A 15,390-nucleotide genomic window follows, 5' to 3' on the forward strand; every position below is an offset into this window, starting at 1 on the left:
ATTTGTATAATTCACTTGTACAATTTTATTTCATTCAACGGTTAAATCATTTTACTTATCACAAAAGTTACTTACTATATACATAAATATTGTTTCGCTAATAACTTTTCTTTGAATTAACTGATTTGGATGAAATTTAAAACAAAAGGCGAAAATTCAAAAAAATAAAATAAACTCGTGTATGTATATACCAAGTTTGGTTAATGTGCGCTCAACCGTTTCCGAAATCCTGGCGTTCATCCAGACGGACATTCTAAGCCGATTTCGAAATCCAGGCAGTCAGATGGACAGACATGGTTAGATCGATCGGAGGTACTTGTAACTGACATATTTTTTACATTTTGGATGTATAAAAGTACCACACGCATGTACATACCTTCGTGCAACAATTCAAACTACGCTGCTAAGTATAGTAATGCATTTTTACTTCTCAAATTACATAATATAAATAAGATAGATACATGTGGAGAAATACATAAACATATGTATGTAATATAGATACCAGTGAGGTACGATAGTAAGGCTCATATTTGGCCTATGTTGTACCCATAACATGAGAGTGTCACAGATCTTCCCGTGATTATGTTATTTGGGTACAGGGTATAAAAAGTCCAGGCGAAAAATGTTGCAATCACCACAGATCTGACCTGGTCTGCCCAATCCCGTAGTAGAAATAATTAGAAGACGTTGAGTTGATTTTAATCAAGTGAGGCTCCTCTTTGCAGGCGAAGGAATTTTCACCTTTGCCGAATCGAATTATAAATATCAATTTATTGTATAAAATTACAAAACCAAAACCATAAAGACAGGTAATATACAGCACACACATGACGTGATCCCAGTGCTCCGTTAGCAACTTTTTCTAGGCGCGAAGCGCGACAAACTGCTGGAACACCTCCAGTATGTGTGAGTCCAGATCGGATGTGAAAAGCAGGGTTTCCAGCGTGCTACTGTATTTCTGCACTTGTTCGTGGTGCTGGAAGTGGATAGAAAGAAGGCGGAAGGGTTAGCGTGCATTGGACTGAAAACAGAGGTGTTTGCCAGCAAACAGACCATAAGGAACACTTGCTGCAACCGTCCTATGGTCCAACGATACCAGTCTGTGTCCGGATCGCGACCATCTGTGTCCGAGCGCAGCAAATGCTCGGAGAGTATCATAATGAAGCGCTGGAAGACGATTAGGAACAGGCGTTTTTGGTTCACATTTGCTGCCTCGAGCTTCTCCTCCATGCGCTCCACCACCTGCGGAAGATAGAGTTAGGGATCATAATTAGCAGCAGCAACAAATGAGTTGGCGCCTTCAGCGGTAGAACATAGCTCAACAAGCTCGCTTGGTTAACAAGAAACAAGCCCTGGAACACCAGTGCGCATCGAAGCGCGAAAGCGACGGACCAAAAAGCCAGTAGTTTTGGGCTCTGATCTGCTTTGCTAGTTTACTGGTCAAAAAGCGGAGCTGCGCAAATACTATACAACCAGCTTGAAGCGAGCGCGTTGTGCAATCCGGCCACGTTCTATTGCTCATGAGCAGATACTCATGCACTCACCTCCTCGGACGGCTTATCTGCGTGCGTAATGGGCTTCTTCCGTTTGTGTGGGGTGTCCTCATCCGATTCGCTTGACGATGAATCCGCCTTGGACAATTTATACTTGGCATCATTAAGTTCAGTGGCTGCAACAACAAAAATAGAAAGGTTGTTTGGCATGTCTGCGAGTTCTAAGCTGTCATGCATTTACTCAGCTTAATGACATGTTTGTTCATCTTTTTGATTGTCAGGTGAAGGATTTCCCACAAATACATTTTGGTGAACTCGCCAGTCATTTCCTTGGAGAATATCCATGTGGCCACTGCCGAGCAGTCGACGATCTGAAGCTTTAGCAGCTTGTCAATAAGCACCACCATCATCTGCTGATGCGACGACCACAGCTCGAAGATGTTGTGCAGTATGCATATTTGCGCTTCTTCTGTCTCAGCTAACGCCTGCGTGGAGATAATCAAGTAGACTAGATACTAAGTATACGCACAACTATGCTGGGTTACCTACCCGAAACACAACATGAAACTTGGAGATAGCCGCAAAACTGTGCGAGAATGACTTCGAGCCTAAGTTGAGCAGCGTTTGGACAAATACGTCGATCTTAAGCGCATTGAAGGAGCCATCCGACATCTCCTCTCCGCTATACCCACTGCTGGGTATATCCTTCAGAATGTTCACCACCTCCTCTGGCGTACACTTCTGACGTACAGCGACAACCAACTGATGAGCGACAGTAGTGCCTGGCAGGTTAGCTGCAAAATGAAATGTAAATCAAGTGCATACTTTAATTGGCGATCTTGAACATATCTCTGGAAATATAGATGTACAAGTAGTATATGTATTGTATGAATATTGAATTCTGTGGAAATACAAATGCTCGGAATATTTGTAGGAGCTGCATCAAAATTACCATCTTCCTCTGCCTACCAACATCTGATGTTCGAGTGCATTTTTCATATAAGTAGTTGGGTACACTATGTATAGTAAGTACGAGTACATACATATGTAGTATGCATGTACCTATGGCCTGGGTGTAGGAAGCCACACGCGCTTTGTTGACACTTTCGCTTTACGTACACCACGTTGGGCACGCGGCTGTTGCCAATTTTGTGCATTGCGTTTTGTGCGCCATCGCGTGGAACCAAGCGTTGCTCTGCTTTGCTCTGGCTTGTTGCTCGTTGCCCAATCTACTCAATGTGATGGAATGTATGCGTTGTTGTTACTAATGACCACCCGCCTACAGGGAGCACCCCTCCTCCTGATGACACTTTCCGTCTATTACAAGCTATTTATTTATTGGCAGGCAGTTATTTATTATGTCGATAAAGTGTGCATGCGTCTGTCTGAATAATGAAAGCTTTAGGGGGATGGTGTTGTGCACGGTAGTTAATTGTGTACTCATTTAGATAATAAATAAATGAAAGTAGTTGGCCAAAGCGATGCGGAAATTCACAGTTCAGCAGGAACCGGTTAGCGTGGTTAGTCTGGGTCTGGGCATCTCCATCAACAGCACCTGCTTGCTGGGAAAGATAATGCATGGTGCGGACAATGTCAATGCCATTCCCTAGTTTGGGTTCACAAAACCTCAATCTCATACATACATATTGTTAGTCTGTCACGTCAAGAGCATGTACAGATTATCTTTTGTATTCTGAACAAGCATGAAGCTTAAGCGGCGTTCACATAAATGTTGACGACGTACTACCTTGTGTTGAAGAAAGTCGTTTTATTGTTCTTTGTTTCTACGTGGCATAAAGGCGTTTGTAACTTGTCTCAACTCAAAATAATGTGCCATCAAGACCAAACATACTAAACCTTTAAAAAAAAAAAACCTAATCTATTATCTCATAATATGGTTAACATATTAGGTACATTTTACGTATAAAGAATGATGATCTATTGGATGTGAGCTCGGTTTTATGTTCAGCCGTTTTGGCCCAGTTTTCAATGTCATCAGAGGGTGTATGTTCGAGTATATGCGACAGCACTAGTTTGAGGCAGCGATCAACATTAAGAACTTTGCCAAGGTGAGCGACGAGACCGGATACAAAAAGTTCAGCCGTTGAGTTTCAGCGAAGCGAGCAAAAAGAAAATATCTCAATGAAAATCTGATCGTAACGACCAACTGCGGAAAACCAAACGAAATCAGCTCGATCCGCAAGAAGGGAAGCCGTAAGCCGAAAAACACTTTTGCACAGCGGGGCGCGTCTTTAGCGCCCATCAACCAGCACCAGCACCAACACCAACACCAATTTCGCCTCCTCCGCCCCGGCCAACAATTGCATAAGTGCACATTGCCACGGGGCCATACTAAAGAAGAGGTCTATGCGGCTGTTACGCCGACGCGGCTGTGGCAGTTGCGAAACCTTCGGGCCGTCATTGTCGTTCATGTCGACGCAGACGCAGACGCGCTGCGTCGCGCCGCTTCGCTGCCACAATGAAAGCAGGTATTGTCGACGGTGGGTTGGTGTTTGCCGTTGGGCGCATCATCTAAGCCAAGCAGCCATACTTTAGCCGCGCAGCATTTTTGGATTATTAGTGTGCGCGCGGCTTGGACTCATTTCAGTCGAGTTTTGCAGCGATTGTAACGCAAACGTCGCGCATATTGAAAAAACATCTCGCAACTAAACGGCCAAGGAATAGGCCAGTGTGTACCGCTGTGAATGATTGAACCAATATCATGTGGCAACTGTTTTGTTTTTTATTTATTTTGCTGGCCTTTGTAAGTGAATAACAATAGATTGTTGGATGAAGTCAATAAGAACACACTTCCAAATTCAAGCCCATTAAAGTTTCCCTAAAACAAGAATTTCAACACAAAACAACAACTATACCGAAGTTTTAATGTATACATTAAAACAAATAATAATACATAATAAATATTATTTTTTAACGTAGAAAATGCGACTTTTCCTACAAATACAACAGCAAAAATGATTTCAAATCTGTTCTTGACTGAGTTAATAAGTAATGATTTAACGATATCGGATTAACAATCAAGACAAAACTTAAAATAATATGCAAATTTTTAAGATAGTGAAATAGGATTGATAATAGTTAGCATTTGCCTGATAGGCTGATACCGTATTGATTTTGTGGTTGTGCATATTTAAGTACAACATCTATTTATCTGCCACTTGGCGCTTCATTGCAGCTTCAATTGAGCGCCGCGATTGTGGGGCGTGATCTCGTATTGACGCCTAAGCAGGACTTGCAGCTTTCGGGCAAGCGAGTTTTCTACGAAGAGCGAAAGCAGTTTCAGGGGCAAAATCAGGAGAGTGAGTCGCAGGTTCGCCCCTGGGAGCGCACTCTGAAACACGTGACGTACGTGACTCTATTTACCGATGCTGCAGTTGGCGCAGCTGCCGGCAATTTAAGGTGGGTGGGTACAGTTCTATTATATTCTTACTGATAAAGCTATTCCCACTACAGTCAGCTGCACAACTACCACGCCTTCCTACAAGCGCCTTATGTCCCCGACGAAGCGCATGCCTTCCAACCACAGATTCGTTTCGGCGATATAGTTACCCTGGCTAGCGGGCGGGTAGAGGAGGTAGAAGCTAATAGCAGCTATCGTTTCGTTGAGGGAGCATGCGGTTACGCTGGCTGTGAGCGTACTCCTATACTGGCGTTATGGCAAGTGCAGAAAATTCGTCATCAAGATGGCTCCAGAGGACGTCGATATCATTATGAAATGAAGTTCAGTGTAACACCGCTTCTGCAGCCTAGCAACTCCGCGCCCTCGGCGACGCCTGCGACGACTCACAAACACTGGTCGCATTGGAAGGAAGCGTTATCGGAACGCAGACAGCATAACTTTATTCAGAAAGAGGCAGACTACCCTCAAAGCTTTGGGCGAATCGTGTACGAGGATGAACATGAGGATGTCTTCGCGGAACGACGTTTGGATCGCAGAAACTTTCAGCAGCCCGGAGCTGATCCACAAGCTACCTTCGTGCATGGCATCTTCCATCCACCTCCACCTCCAAATCTATCCAAACTTAATATAGGCGAATACATGAAAGGCAGAGATGGGTTTGTTTTGCCGCCCACAAAGTCCACGCCTAAGATTGTAGTCTTCCCTAACATATTTAATCTCGGCCTACGTCAAAATTATATCACACCCACGACATTTCGTCCTAACTATCAAATGAGGTTCAGTCCACGCCCCGAGCACTTTCCACCGCAGCAGGAATTGCCGACAGGAACAACAACACCGACGACGTTGGAGCGATATCCTTTGCCCAAAGAGGGAGATGCTTCACCTACAGGAATTACACACCACTTTCATCATCACTTCTATGTGGCGCCCACGTTTGGCAAAGTCCAAGATCCAACCGCACTCATGAATTATTGGGAGCCAGAGCTGACAACGACTATTCCCTACTTCCACAAGCCGTCGACGCAACAGATACTGTTTCCCACAGCAGGCACACCCACTGATGCTCAATACTTGTTACCATCCAAGGGCGAGGATCAGCCACATGAGGAAAGTCTAGTTGTTCATGTGAGACCACGGCCCCTGAGGAAGCCGCAGGTTCGTGGACAGGTAAACGGAACGCCACCACTACTAATCTACGCAGGTGGCGCAGCGTCCGATACGGACAACGAAGAGAAACCCTTTGTCGAAAGCGAGCCTCTGGAAGAGACAGTATTCAGATATTCCGAGCCGGACCCGCTTTACACTCATTTTAGCTCTGCAGATCATTCACAGGACTCCTACGTTTCGCTGCATTCCCTTAAAGGTGACGACAAAAACGACAGTGATCTTGATGAAACAGCTGAGGAGCAGCAACATCGCCCGGGATTAGTGGCCAAGCCACATAATGCCACTGCACCAATACAACTGTCCGCAAGCAGTCAAAAGCAGGCAGGGCTAAGCACGTCTGACAGTGTTATGATCATAGCGACAACCCCTACAACAACAGTCCCGACAACAGCTGCAGTGCCGACAACCGCTGCAGTGCCGACAACGGCTGCAGTGCCGACAACCGCTGCAGTACCGACAACAGCTACAGTGCCGACAACAGCTGCAGTGCCTGTTACACCCAGCTCAAGTGGTGGCAGTGGGGTCGCCAGCTTCGTGTCTACCTCAACCAATACCACGCCGTTGCGCGCGCTTAGTCGCCACCGCAGTATGCCAGGCATGAAGACGCGGATAACGGCGGGTAGGTCGACGACAACGTCAACGACAACAACAGAATTGCCAACAATCAAGTGGAAACAGCGACGCAAAGGCAACAGTAGTACAACTTCCCATGATAGTAATGCCAAGAGTAGCTTTCGGCACGAGTCAAAGGTTGCGTTTGTGCCAACAACGCCATCACAAGTAATGCTTGTGACGCCCGCACCACCGCGAGAAGTTGTCGAGGTGCGTACACAAAAATCAGTAAGCAAGTCTGTGAGCATTAAAATTGGTGAGAACGGCGAGGAGATTCCTATCGTCGTGGACGATGAAGAGAACGAAGTAAAGCGCAGCTGAATGAGCGTTGTTCATACCAAATATTTATATTATTTTTTTTTGCAATAAATTCTATACCCCTAATCTAATATGACAGTACTACTCCACTCACCTGCCTCATCGCTGGCGTATTTGTAGTTGGCGTGGGGGTCCACTGGTATCAACCTCGCATAGGTAGTAGGCATCATATCAACGATGCGTTGGTGATACGATAGGCTGTAAAATGTAATATAAGAATTATATAGGCTAACATCAACAGGACTCGATGGTCACTCACCGCAGACACTTTTGGAGAACTTCTTGTATAAATTTGGGTCGTGGATGCTCGGCGTCGAGCAGCAGGCAACTATCCCACTCGTCCCAAGACCATGTAAACTTAAAATTGCTCAAATGGTAAGAGAACCAGTTAACGAAGCGGTCAAAGCACGATGTGTTCATAGAGTCGATGCGCATGAAGAGGATCTCCGTGGCCTGTGCTAAAACCTGAGGCAGAGTGCCCGGCTGCAGCTTACAGAGTTCGATCAAGATGGAGCCATAACAAATGTCTAGAAACCGGGGAGTAGGCATGTGAAAGAGCTCGGCAAAAATCACTTCCACGATGCAGTACTCCAGCGGTATTTTGTGTTTAAATGGAAAGTTGAGCAGTTGCGCAGCGCAGTCCTTGCGTTCCTGGTGATGCTTCTCGATGATGTGGTGCAGATGCTCCTCGATCAAAAAGCGTTCGATAGAGTGAGCGCCGGGTAAATTCGGACCATCGGGACAGTCCGTGTAGTCGAACATTCGATAAACCACCCAAGGCATAGGATATTCGAAGGAATCATGGTGAGATGGCGGCACAATTTGTGGTAGGTTGTGCTGCAGCGCCTCGCACAATATGGAGTCGAAGACCAGGTACGGACGTGGTATGTGCTTCTCGGCCCAGTTGTCTTGACGTAGTTTTCGTATTTGCGCCCATAGACAGTCCAGGTACTCTTCCTGTGGGTGCGGAGCGTCTGATGACCATACGCGAAGCGCGTTGTGGTGTTTCTTAGAACGCTTATTAAGGTAGACCTCTATGCGTAACAGCAGTGATTCGAGAGCAGACTCCTTTTTTTCGTAGAGGTCGCGGCCCACCCAAGGCAATGTCGATAGCACGGCAAACACAAACCAATCGCGCCGCACTTGTGGCACCGTGTCCTCATTGGATACGTCAATCATCGTGTCAAGAAGCTGCAACAGGCTGGTGGCAGAGATAACATGACAGTTTACCAGATCTGCAAGAAAGCGCAAAGAGTAGCGTGCTGCATCCCAGCGGCAAAACTTCAGCGACTCCTTGAACGTTTTGACCATATGATCAACAAATTCACCACCGAATTTGTAATTTTTTGCATTAAGCAAACCCACAAGAGTCGTGTAAACGGTACATTTTTCCGGCATTAGAACTGCACAGTCGGATAATATGCGCAAAATCTTCAAACGGAATGTACCTAAGTCGGCCTCTAGTACAGATACTAGCCCTTCAAGATTTGACTCCACAGATGATGTACTGCGCTCGCCCACACGTAATATTAAAGATTCCAGACGATCTTCGATCTCTTGGTTCTCAGAGACACGGCGCCGTTTGTTACGGCGATGATCTGCAAGTAAAGTTGTTTATTTTTTAATTATTTTAATTATAACAAGAGAGAACGCTACAGTCGAGCAAGTCTGATAGTAAAATACCCTGTACTCTCCACAAAAAAAGAAAATTAAAAAAAATATATTTAAAAAAATAAAATTAATTAAGTACGTTCTATGTGTGTTTATATGCGTGTATGTATGCAGTACAGGAATAAGTCAAAGCAACAACAGCTGCGGGCAGAGCTGTGGGCAGAGATACAATCAGAGCATGGGCAGTGATTTTATTTATGGCTATAACTTTCTTCATAATTGATCTATTATGATGAAACTGACATACGGACTCATAATCACTAACTAGAGGTATTTGCCAAATTTGAGTACAAAATTCCAAAAAGTACGGAAGTTATGGAAAAAAAACACGAGGTGCGGGGGAGTGTATCAGAAAAAAAAACACAAGCTCGTCCTTTCTCGGACTTAGGAGAATCTGGATACCAAGTTTGTTTGTTCTAGCTCTTATACTTTCAGAGATTCTTGCGTTCACACAGACGGGTAGACTGACGAACATGGCTATATCGACTCGGCTTGTCATCCTGATCAATAATATATGTATATCATTTTAGAGGTCTGCCACGCCTCCTTTTGTCTGTTACATATATTCGCACAAAACTACTATACTCTTTCACCCTTTGGGCACAGGGTATAATAATTAGTGGCTATGTGTTGGCGGTCTCCCGGCAACTTACCATAATCAACATCGCCATCTTGCACTCGTCGGCGACTCATATTACAACAGCTACAGAAAAATGTTTGTAGAACTGTTTTCCCGGTGGACGTTGGCAGCGATGCGCTGCTCTATACTTTATTTGCTAACACGAGCGGTCGATCGACACGCGCAATCACTTTATATTCTGCGTGTGCAAATTTCTGTGTGATGCGGTCTATAAAACAGCGTCACGATATAGCGTAGGGATGTACAAAACAAAGCATCGACACGATACATCGATTTTTATTTTCGATGCACCGATATAAATTAGGCGCTTGTGGGCCTGTAACTAGCCGTGAGGACATGAACCATCATTAGTAGCAGTTGGTCGAAAAGAAACTTTTAAAATATAGATTTGTAATAATAGAATTCCTACCTAGAACATATGTATTTATATATGGCTATGTGTCCAAATCCCATCTTACACACTTAATATACGCTTTTGAACATCTGTTTACGGTTTTTTTTTGGCGTTGCTGATGTTACAAAAGCAAACCCGCTTGGTAAATCTAAATGCTCATTATTATTATTATTATTATTTTTTTTTTACCGAATTTTACAGTGTGAACAAAAACAGATCAATATATACTGCTATTTGCAGCAATCTGCTGCGGCGCGAGCTTTGAGTAGGTTTTAAAAAATTTTTTTTAATATTTGATACACACATTTTGAACAAAAGTCGCTAATTTTGATTTTAGTTAAGACAGATAGATAAAGACAGATGGTATTGAAAAACGACTTTAAAAAAAATAACAAGGATAATCAAAATTTTAAGGGCCGAAACTAGGAAGCTGTAGCCCGTTACTATTAGTATGCATATTATGTTTAAAAAGTTTTGTTATTGCATGCGTTTAATCAAAACGTGTAAAAAGCTGAACTTAATTTTCAAAACATGATACTTAATCAACAAACGCCCAAGTTGTATTTAAAGTTATTTTTTATAAACACATAATTGAAAACACAATTTGTTATTAAAAATACAGGTAAATTTCGTAAAGATTCCGTTTGATATATTTACATATAGACACAATTACTTATAAGATTGGCTCAAGCAATTTTAAAATTTCGCCCATTTTTAATATTTTTCGGATTTGCCCAAATGTATTAAGATGATTTTTAATGTATTTTAACACCTCTTTAATTAGTCTTTAATCTCACTGGTTTGTTGTGTGTTATATAAATGAACTCGAAAATATTTACATTTTAGCAGCTGTTCTTGTTGCCATAAATTGTTATATTCATATATACATTATTGTTTGAATTAGAGGTGGAGAACTATCGATCACACTATCGGCACTACCGATGGTGGGGCGAACTATCATTAATGGTAGCCGTGCACCATGTGTTGGATAGTTTTTCTTGAATCTATATTAACAACTAGCAAAGGTGGCGCAATGTAATTGTAGCTCGCAGCGTGTATTAAACTTTGTAAAACAAATTATTAATATTTATTATAAAATCGAATGCACTATCGATAGTTTTTCTTGTAAGCTTTACCAACAACTAACAAATGGGGCATAATATAATTATAATTGATCACAGCGTGTATTAAAAGTTTTAAAACAATTTATTAATATTTATTATAAAGTATATGTATGTGTACAATAGAATTAATTGCTTAAATTGATTGAATACCTTTAAATTAAGAATTTTTTTAATTTAATCTTGTGGAATGTGAGTACCATAAATTTAGAAAAAAAAATCCACACACAAAAATGTACCGAAACTTAAAAATACTTTAAGGTGTCGGATGATACAAATCTTACCAAGCTGCAGAAAAGACGAACGGAGACACCTCGAATTTTTAAGACTATTTAAAAAGTTTTCACCTAGTCGTGGATAGTCCTGTAACCTAATCAATGTAGTAACAGATCCCAATCCATCAAATTCAAACCGAACGCTTGTTCGTTGAAGCTATGGAAAATATTAATTTGTTGCTCTTTCTTCTTCTTCTTGCTAAGAACCCATGGCTCATATCAAAATTTGTTTATAAGTCTGTGTATGAATCCATATTTTTTACATTAATAACAACGAAATATTAAATATTTTGTTGAATTTTAGTTTTCTATTTAATTTAAACCTATATTTGTACGTATTGTACATATCGATGGTTTTTTGAAAACTATCGCTGACTATCGATGGTGCCGACTATTGATATTTCTCCACCTCTAGTTTGAATATGTCAAAGCAGTGAGCTTTTGTCTGCGCGATGTAGCAGATAATTATCGCCATCAGCACCACAAGCACCACCACCAAATACCTGAGAAATTTAGTTAGATCTGCCCAAGTATAAGTGCGAGCTAAATGAAAAAGATCTAAAGCGCTGGGAGCAGGTACATGTACATCTGCAGTTTGTGGCAATGGATCAGTTCTCTCACGATTTGACGTTAGCCCTGGAGGAGACGTCGCTCATGGACAGGGCATGTGGCGTTGGAAGGTGGGGCTCGCGTCGTAGAACTCGATCGACGGGTAATTTGCGTAAGTACTTGAACCCTTTCTTGTCACATCTCATCAACATAAAGTCCTTGTTTGTATAACTGATTCTGCTAACGCTACAAAAAATGAAATTTAATCGACATAAATAATTTTATACATACAGCTTGTGCACCCCAGCCAACGGAGGACTCATCCAGCAGTCCAACTGACAATCTCACTGCACACGGGCATGTATTGCCACACGCAACAGCAAATATAGATGGCTTGGATAATGTCAAGATGCCGGCAAGCGACTCTGACGAAAAAGCAGAGGGCATGTTGCCCTTACGATTGCCTTATAGCACCCTGAACGCTGCAGTTCGCATGAGCGCTCTCGAGTCGGACTCTCTTAACGAGACTAATTTTAGTCCCGCTCGGTATGTCTGCGCAAGATCGTTGCCGCGAATGCATAACTATTTGCATTTTTGTTATGCACGCAGATGCAGATTGCTGCGCGTATTTCTTTGTCAACATGTGTATACAATTGTATAAAAAGTTGTTAATTTTATAGGTTTTACAAGCCAAGTTCGCGTCGCAAGCGAAAAATCAAACGCATGTCCATGGAATTCGAGTTCAACAAAGACAGTAATTTTGTTGTTCCGCCGCACGGTTTTATAGATTCACCGCTACAGCCAGGAATGCTGGGCGCTGGGATCAGCACGACAGGAACTGGAATAATTTCGGTCACAGGTACTGTTCGAAAACGCGTGTTAAAACCTGAGTCTGGGAATCGTTCAAATTTATTTTTCTGCGGCAAACGTAAGCGATCCAATCGTGACCGCTATCATGACCATGAGCACACAACGTCAACCAAATTGCATTCGTCCAGTATGCCGCGTTACTCTTATATGGATGAGCACCATCGCATGCGGCCCCGCAGCTATTCGTCCACTTCAAAACCACATAGCGAGCGATTACTGCCACTTAACAAAGGCCTTCTCTCAAAAATAAATCGCATCGCACAACAACAAAAGACTGACCAATCGCCTTCCAATGTCAAAGAGCTGCCAAACCCAAATGCAATTAACACGGATGAAGGTAACGAGGGTGTTGATGATATTGCTGCTCCCAGTTCGGTCGGCGTGAATGTATCCGTGGTCAGTGCATTAAGCTCTGAGACAATTGTGCCTGTCAGCCAGTCAGAGATTGACGCGCTGCTTAACATGCCCGCCAAAATACAACAGCAGCAACAGTTGCCTGTGGAAGCAGATTATCATGCACACAGAAAAAAAGGCCACGGTAGTGCCTCGAAGGCAAACCGCAGGCGCCGCTTTTGTCAATCACAATATAGTTCAGTGGGACTTCAGTCACTTCACTCGCAATCTATGGATTGCAGTGAGCTGTACGACTTCCTTAGCTCCAGCTCACTCAGCTCGTCATCAGAGAGTGAAGATAGCCATCAACGACACGACACTGACCGCGAAGGCGACGATGAGTTGACAGACTGGCCTGGCAATGAGTTCGGTCCTGGCGGCAAATACGATCCCAAGCGTAAGCTTACGAAGAAATCACTGTTGCCGCAGATACGCTCCGATGATACAATAGGTGAGGACGATACGTTGATGTCTGGCACGGAGACTTCAATGGCATCGGCCGCGGCCGCGCTAAGTTCGCCTGTCAGTGTAGATGTGGGTGCTTCACAATCGCCTGTTTGCGAACCACATTCGGACATGTCACGCTTTCACCCAGCCATCTCCGAACCCATTGAAATATGCGGGGGTGCCAATCGCAATAAGCTCTCGATGGACTACATCAGCAGTGTTAGCGACCTAGTCGACTTGAAAGTTTGCTTTGATATGAAGAATGATATTGACAGCATTCCACCGCTGAAACAACTCGAAAGCGAAATGTCTGGTGAAACGTCTAATCCATTCCTATCGTCGTCGCCTGGGCAGGCCTCGGAAGTGCGCGAAATAAGGGCGGGCTGTCGGCGGATAAATGGCGATCGGCCGGGATTTAGCATCAAACTTAGTGTCAATGAGCGTCTCGCTCGCTTTCTACAGGATCCACGTCAGACCCAAATTCGGCTGCCAGATATAGAAATTTATCAGCGTGACAGCCTCTTCAACTTGGCAACACTTTATTCGCTGACGATGGTCGTGGAACATGGCTGCACGGTGCTGACTAAAACGAGGTATTTAGATGCCAAATCGGCCAACAAGAAATAAATAAATTTATTGTCAACTTTAACGCTACAGGAACACAACTCAGTCTGTCAATATTGATCAGCATCGTGGCTTGCAGAGGCGTCAGGATCTCTTCAGCGATTTCAAAAGGCGCTGCTATGGGGACACCGAAGGTACCAGTCTTCTTCAACCCAAATGAAATTTGTATTTTGACATGTTGAAATGCCCTGGGGAACCCCTTTTGTACCTAATCACTAATACGACAAACAATGCAGGTAATTTGCAGAGCTGAATTCATTCCAACGCCACTCAAGATGGTATTATCCACATATTGTCGGTATCGAAAGAAAAGAAGTAACTTTACCTGTACTTATAGCTTCAAAACTGATTTGTTTTAATCGAATTTTAAGTGATAGTTCGCGAGTTCGAGTGTGAATATTTGTTGTAAAGCCAGGAAGTGTTTCAAAATAAATAATATTAAGCAATATTAGTTATGCAATCATCAAGGTATTAGTAAAGGTTAATTACGTAAAGGGTATTAACCTAAAACTTACGAGACATTTTAGGGCATTCATATGGATTCCCATGTGTAGACAAGTGGATAGAATTTTGTCATAAAAGTCTAGTGCAGAAAACTTTATCTTTAAATGCTTTGTTATTGCTTTCGAAGCCTATGTGTTCCATACACTGAGCATACAGGTATATAACATTTTTTGGAAAGTTAGACCGATCCGCTAATTAAGGAAATTGCACTCGTGAAAATGTTTCAATTCTAATAAACCAACTGGCTGCGATAAGCTGATACCATAGAAATGTTTTAAAGTGTTCTTTTTTTTTATCCATTTCAAAATTTTATCAGAAAATGAAGACGTAGCCTATATAAATAAATGAAAATAATGGCCAATAGTACCAAACACATTTGGATTTAAACTATGAAGTTAAATAAGCAATATTTAAATATATCCTTCACTTCTTCCCATGTATCTAAACATAGATATAGACGTTTTTCCATATACTTTACAAACACCAAAATTATTCTTAGCTGATAGAGTAACCAACAAAATACATATATTTCGTAATAATACATCGTTACTTACTAGCCTTCTTGGTTTTAAAACTGGAATAACTTATTAAACTTTTATTATTTACACCCAGAATATTTTTGAATAATGAGACACGCTTCTACTATCGTTTATGAAAGGAAAAATCATAAAGGAGGCTTCTAACCGATTCCTTAAAATTGTCAAAAAAAAATCAATTTTTGGATAAACAAATTAATTTATATATTTTTGAAAATGAGAAATTTTCATATCATATTTATACTTCATATTGAAAATGTTAAGTAATCGTTTTTTTTTTTTTTTTTTTTTTTGTTTTATTTCAATCAATGAAAAGTCTGATAGTCTCATTTTATTGAATTTAAGCAATTTT

At 42.2% G+C, this 15,390-nt stretch overlaps 2 protein-coding genes across 2 annotated transcripts; one reads left to right on the forward strand and one right to left on the reverse strand.

The window, feature by feature from the left end:
- Positions 1–692: 692 nt before the first annotated feature.
- Positions 693–9,528, reverse strand: LOC115629221 (nuclear cap-binding protein subunit 1). Its single transcript, XM_030525630.1, has 8 exons — positions 9,339–9,528; positions 7,274–8,612; positions 7,109–7,212; positions 2,043–2,287; positions 1,735–1,978; positions 1,545–1,669; positions 1,054–1,242; positions 693–976 (listed from the first exon to the last, which is right to left on the reverse strand). Exons 1-8 carry the CDS (start codon positions 9,376–9,378, stop codon positions 863–865), a joined length of 2,400 nt encoding a protein of 799 aa, XP_030381490.1. The 5' UTR covers positions 9,379–9,528; the 3' UTR covers positions 693–862.
- Positions 9,529–11,636: 2,108 nt separating this feature from the next.
- Positions 11,637–15,008, forward strand: LOC115629264. Its single transcript, XM_030525688.1, has 4 exons — positions 11,637–11,836; positions 11,958–12,210; positions 12,345–13,967; positions 14,032–15,008. The coding sequence occupies exons 1-4, from the start codon at positions 11,719–11,721 to the stop codon at positions 14,156–14,158; spliced, it is 2,121 nt and encodes a 706-aa protein (XP_030381548.1). The 5' UTR covers positions 11,637–11,718; the 3' UTR covers positions 14,159–15,008.
- The last annotated feature ends 382 nt before the right edge of the window (positions 15,009–15,390 follow it).

Source organism: Scaptodrosophila lebanonensis, unplaced genomic scaffold (genome assembly GCF_003285725.1).
Source record: "Scaptodrosophila lebanonensis strain 11010-0011.00,11010-0021.00 unplaced genomic scaffold, SlebRS2 tig00000138-arrow-arrow-pilon, whole genome shotgun sequence".
NCBI lineage: Eukaryota > Metazoa > Arthropoda > Insecta > Diptera > Drosophilidae > Scaptodrosophila > Scaptodrosophila lebanonensis.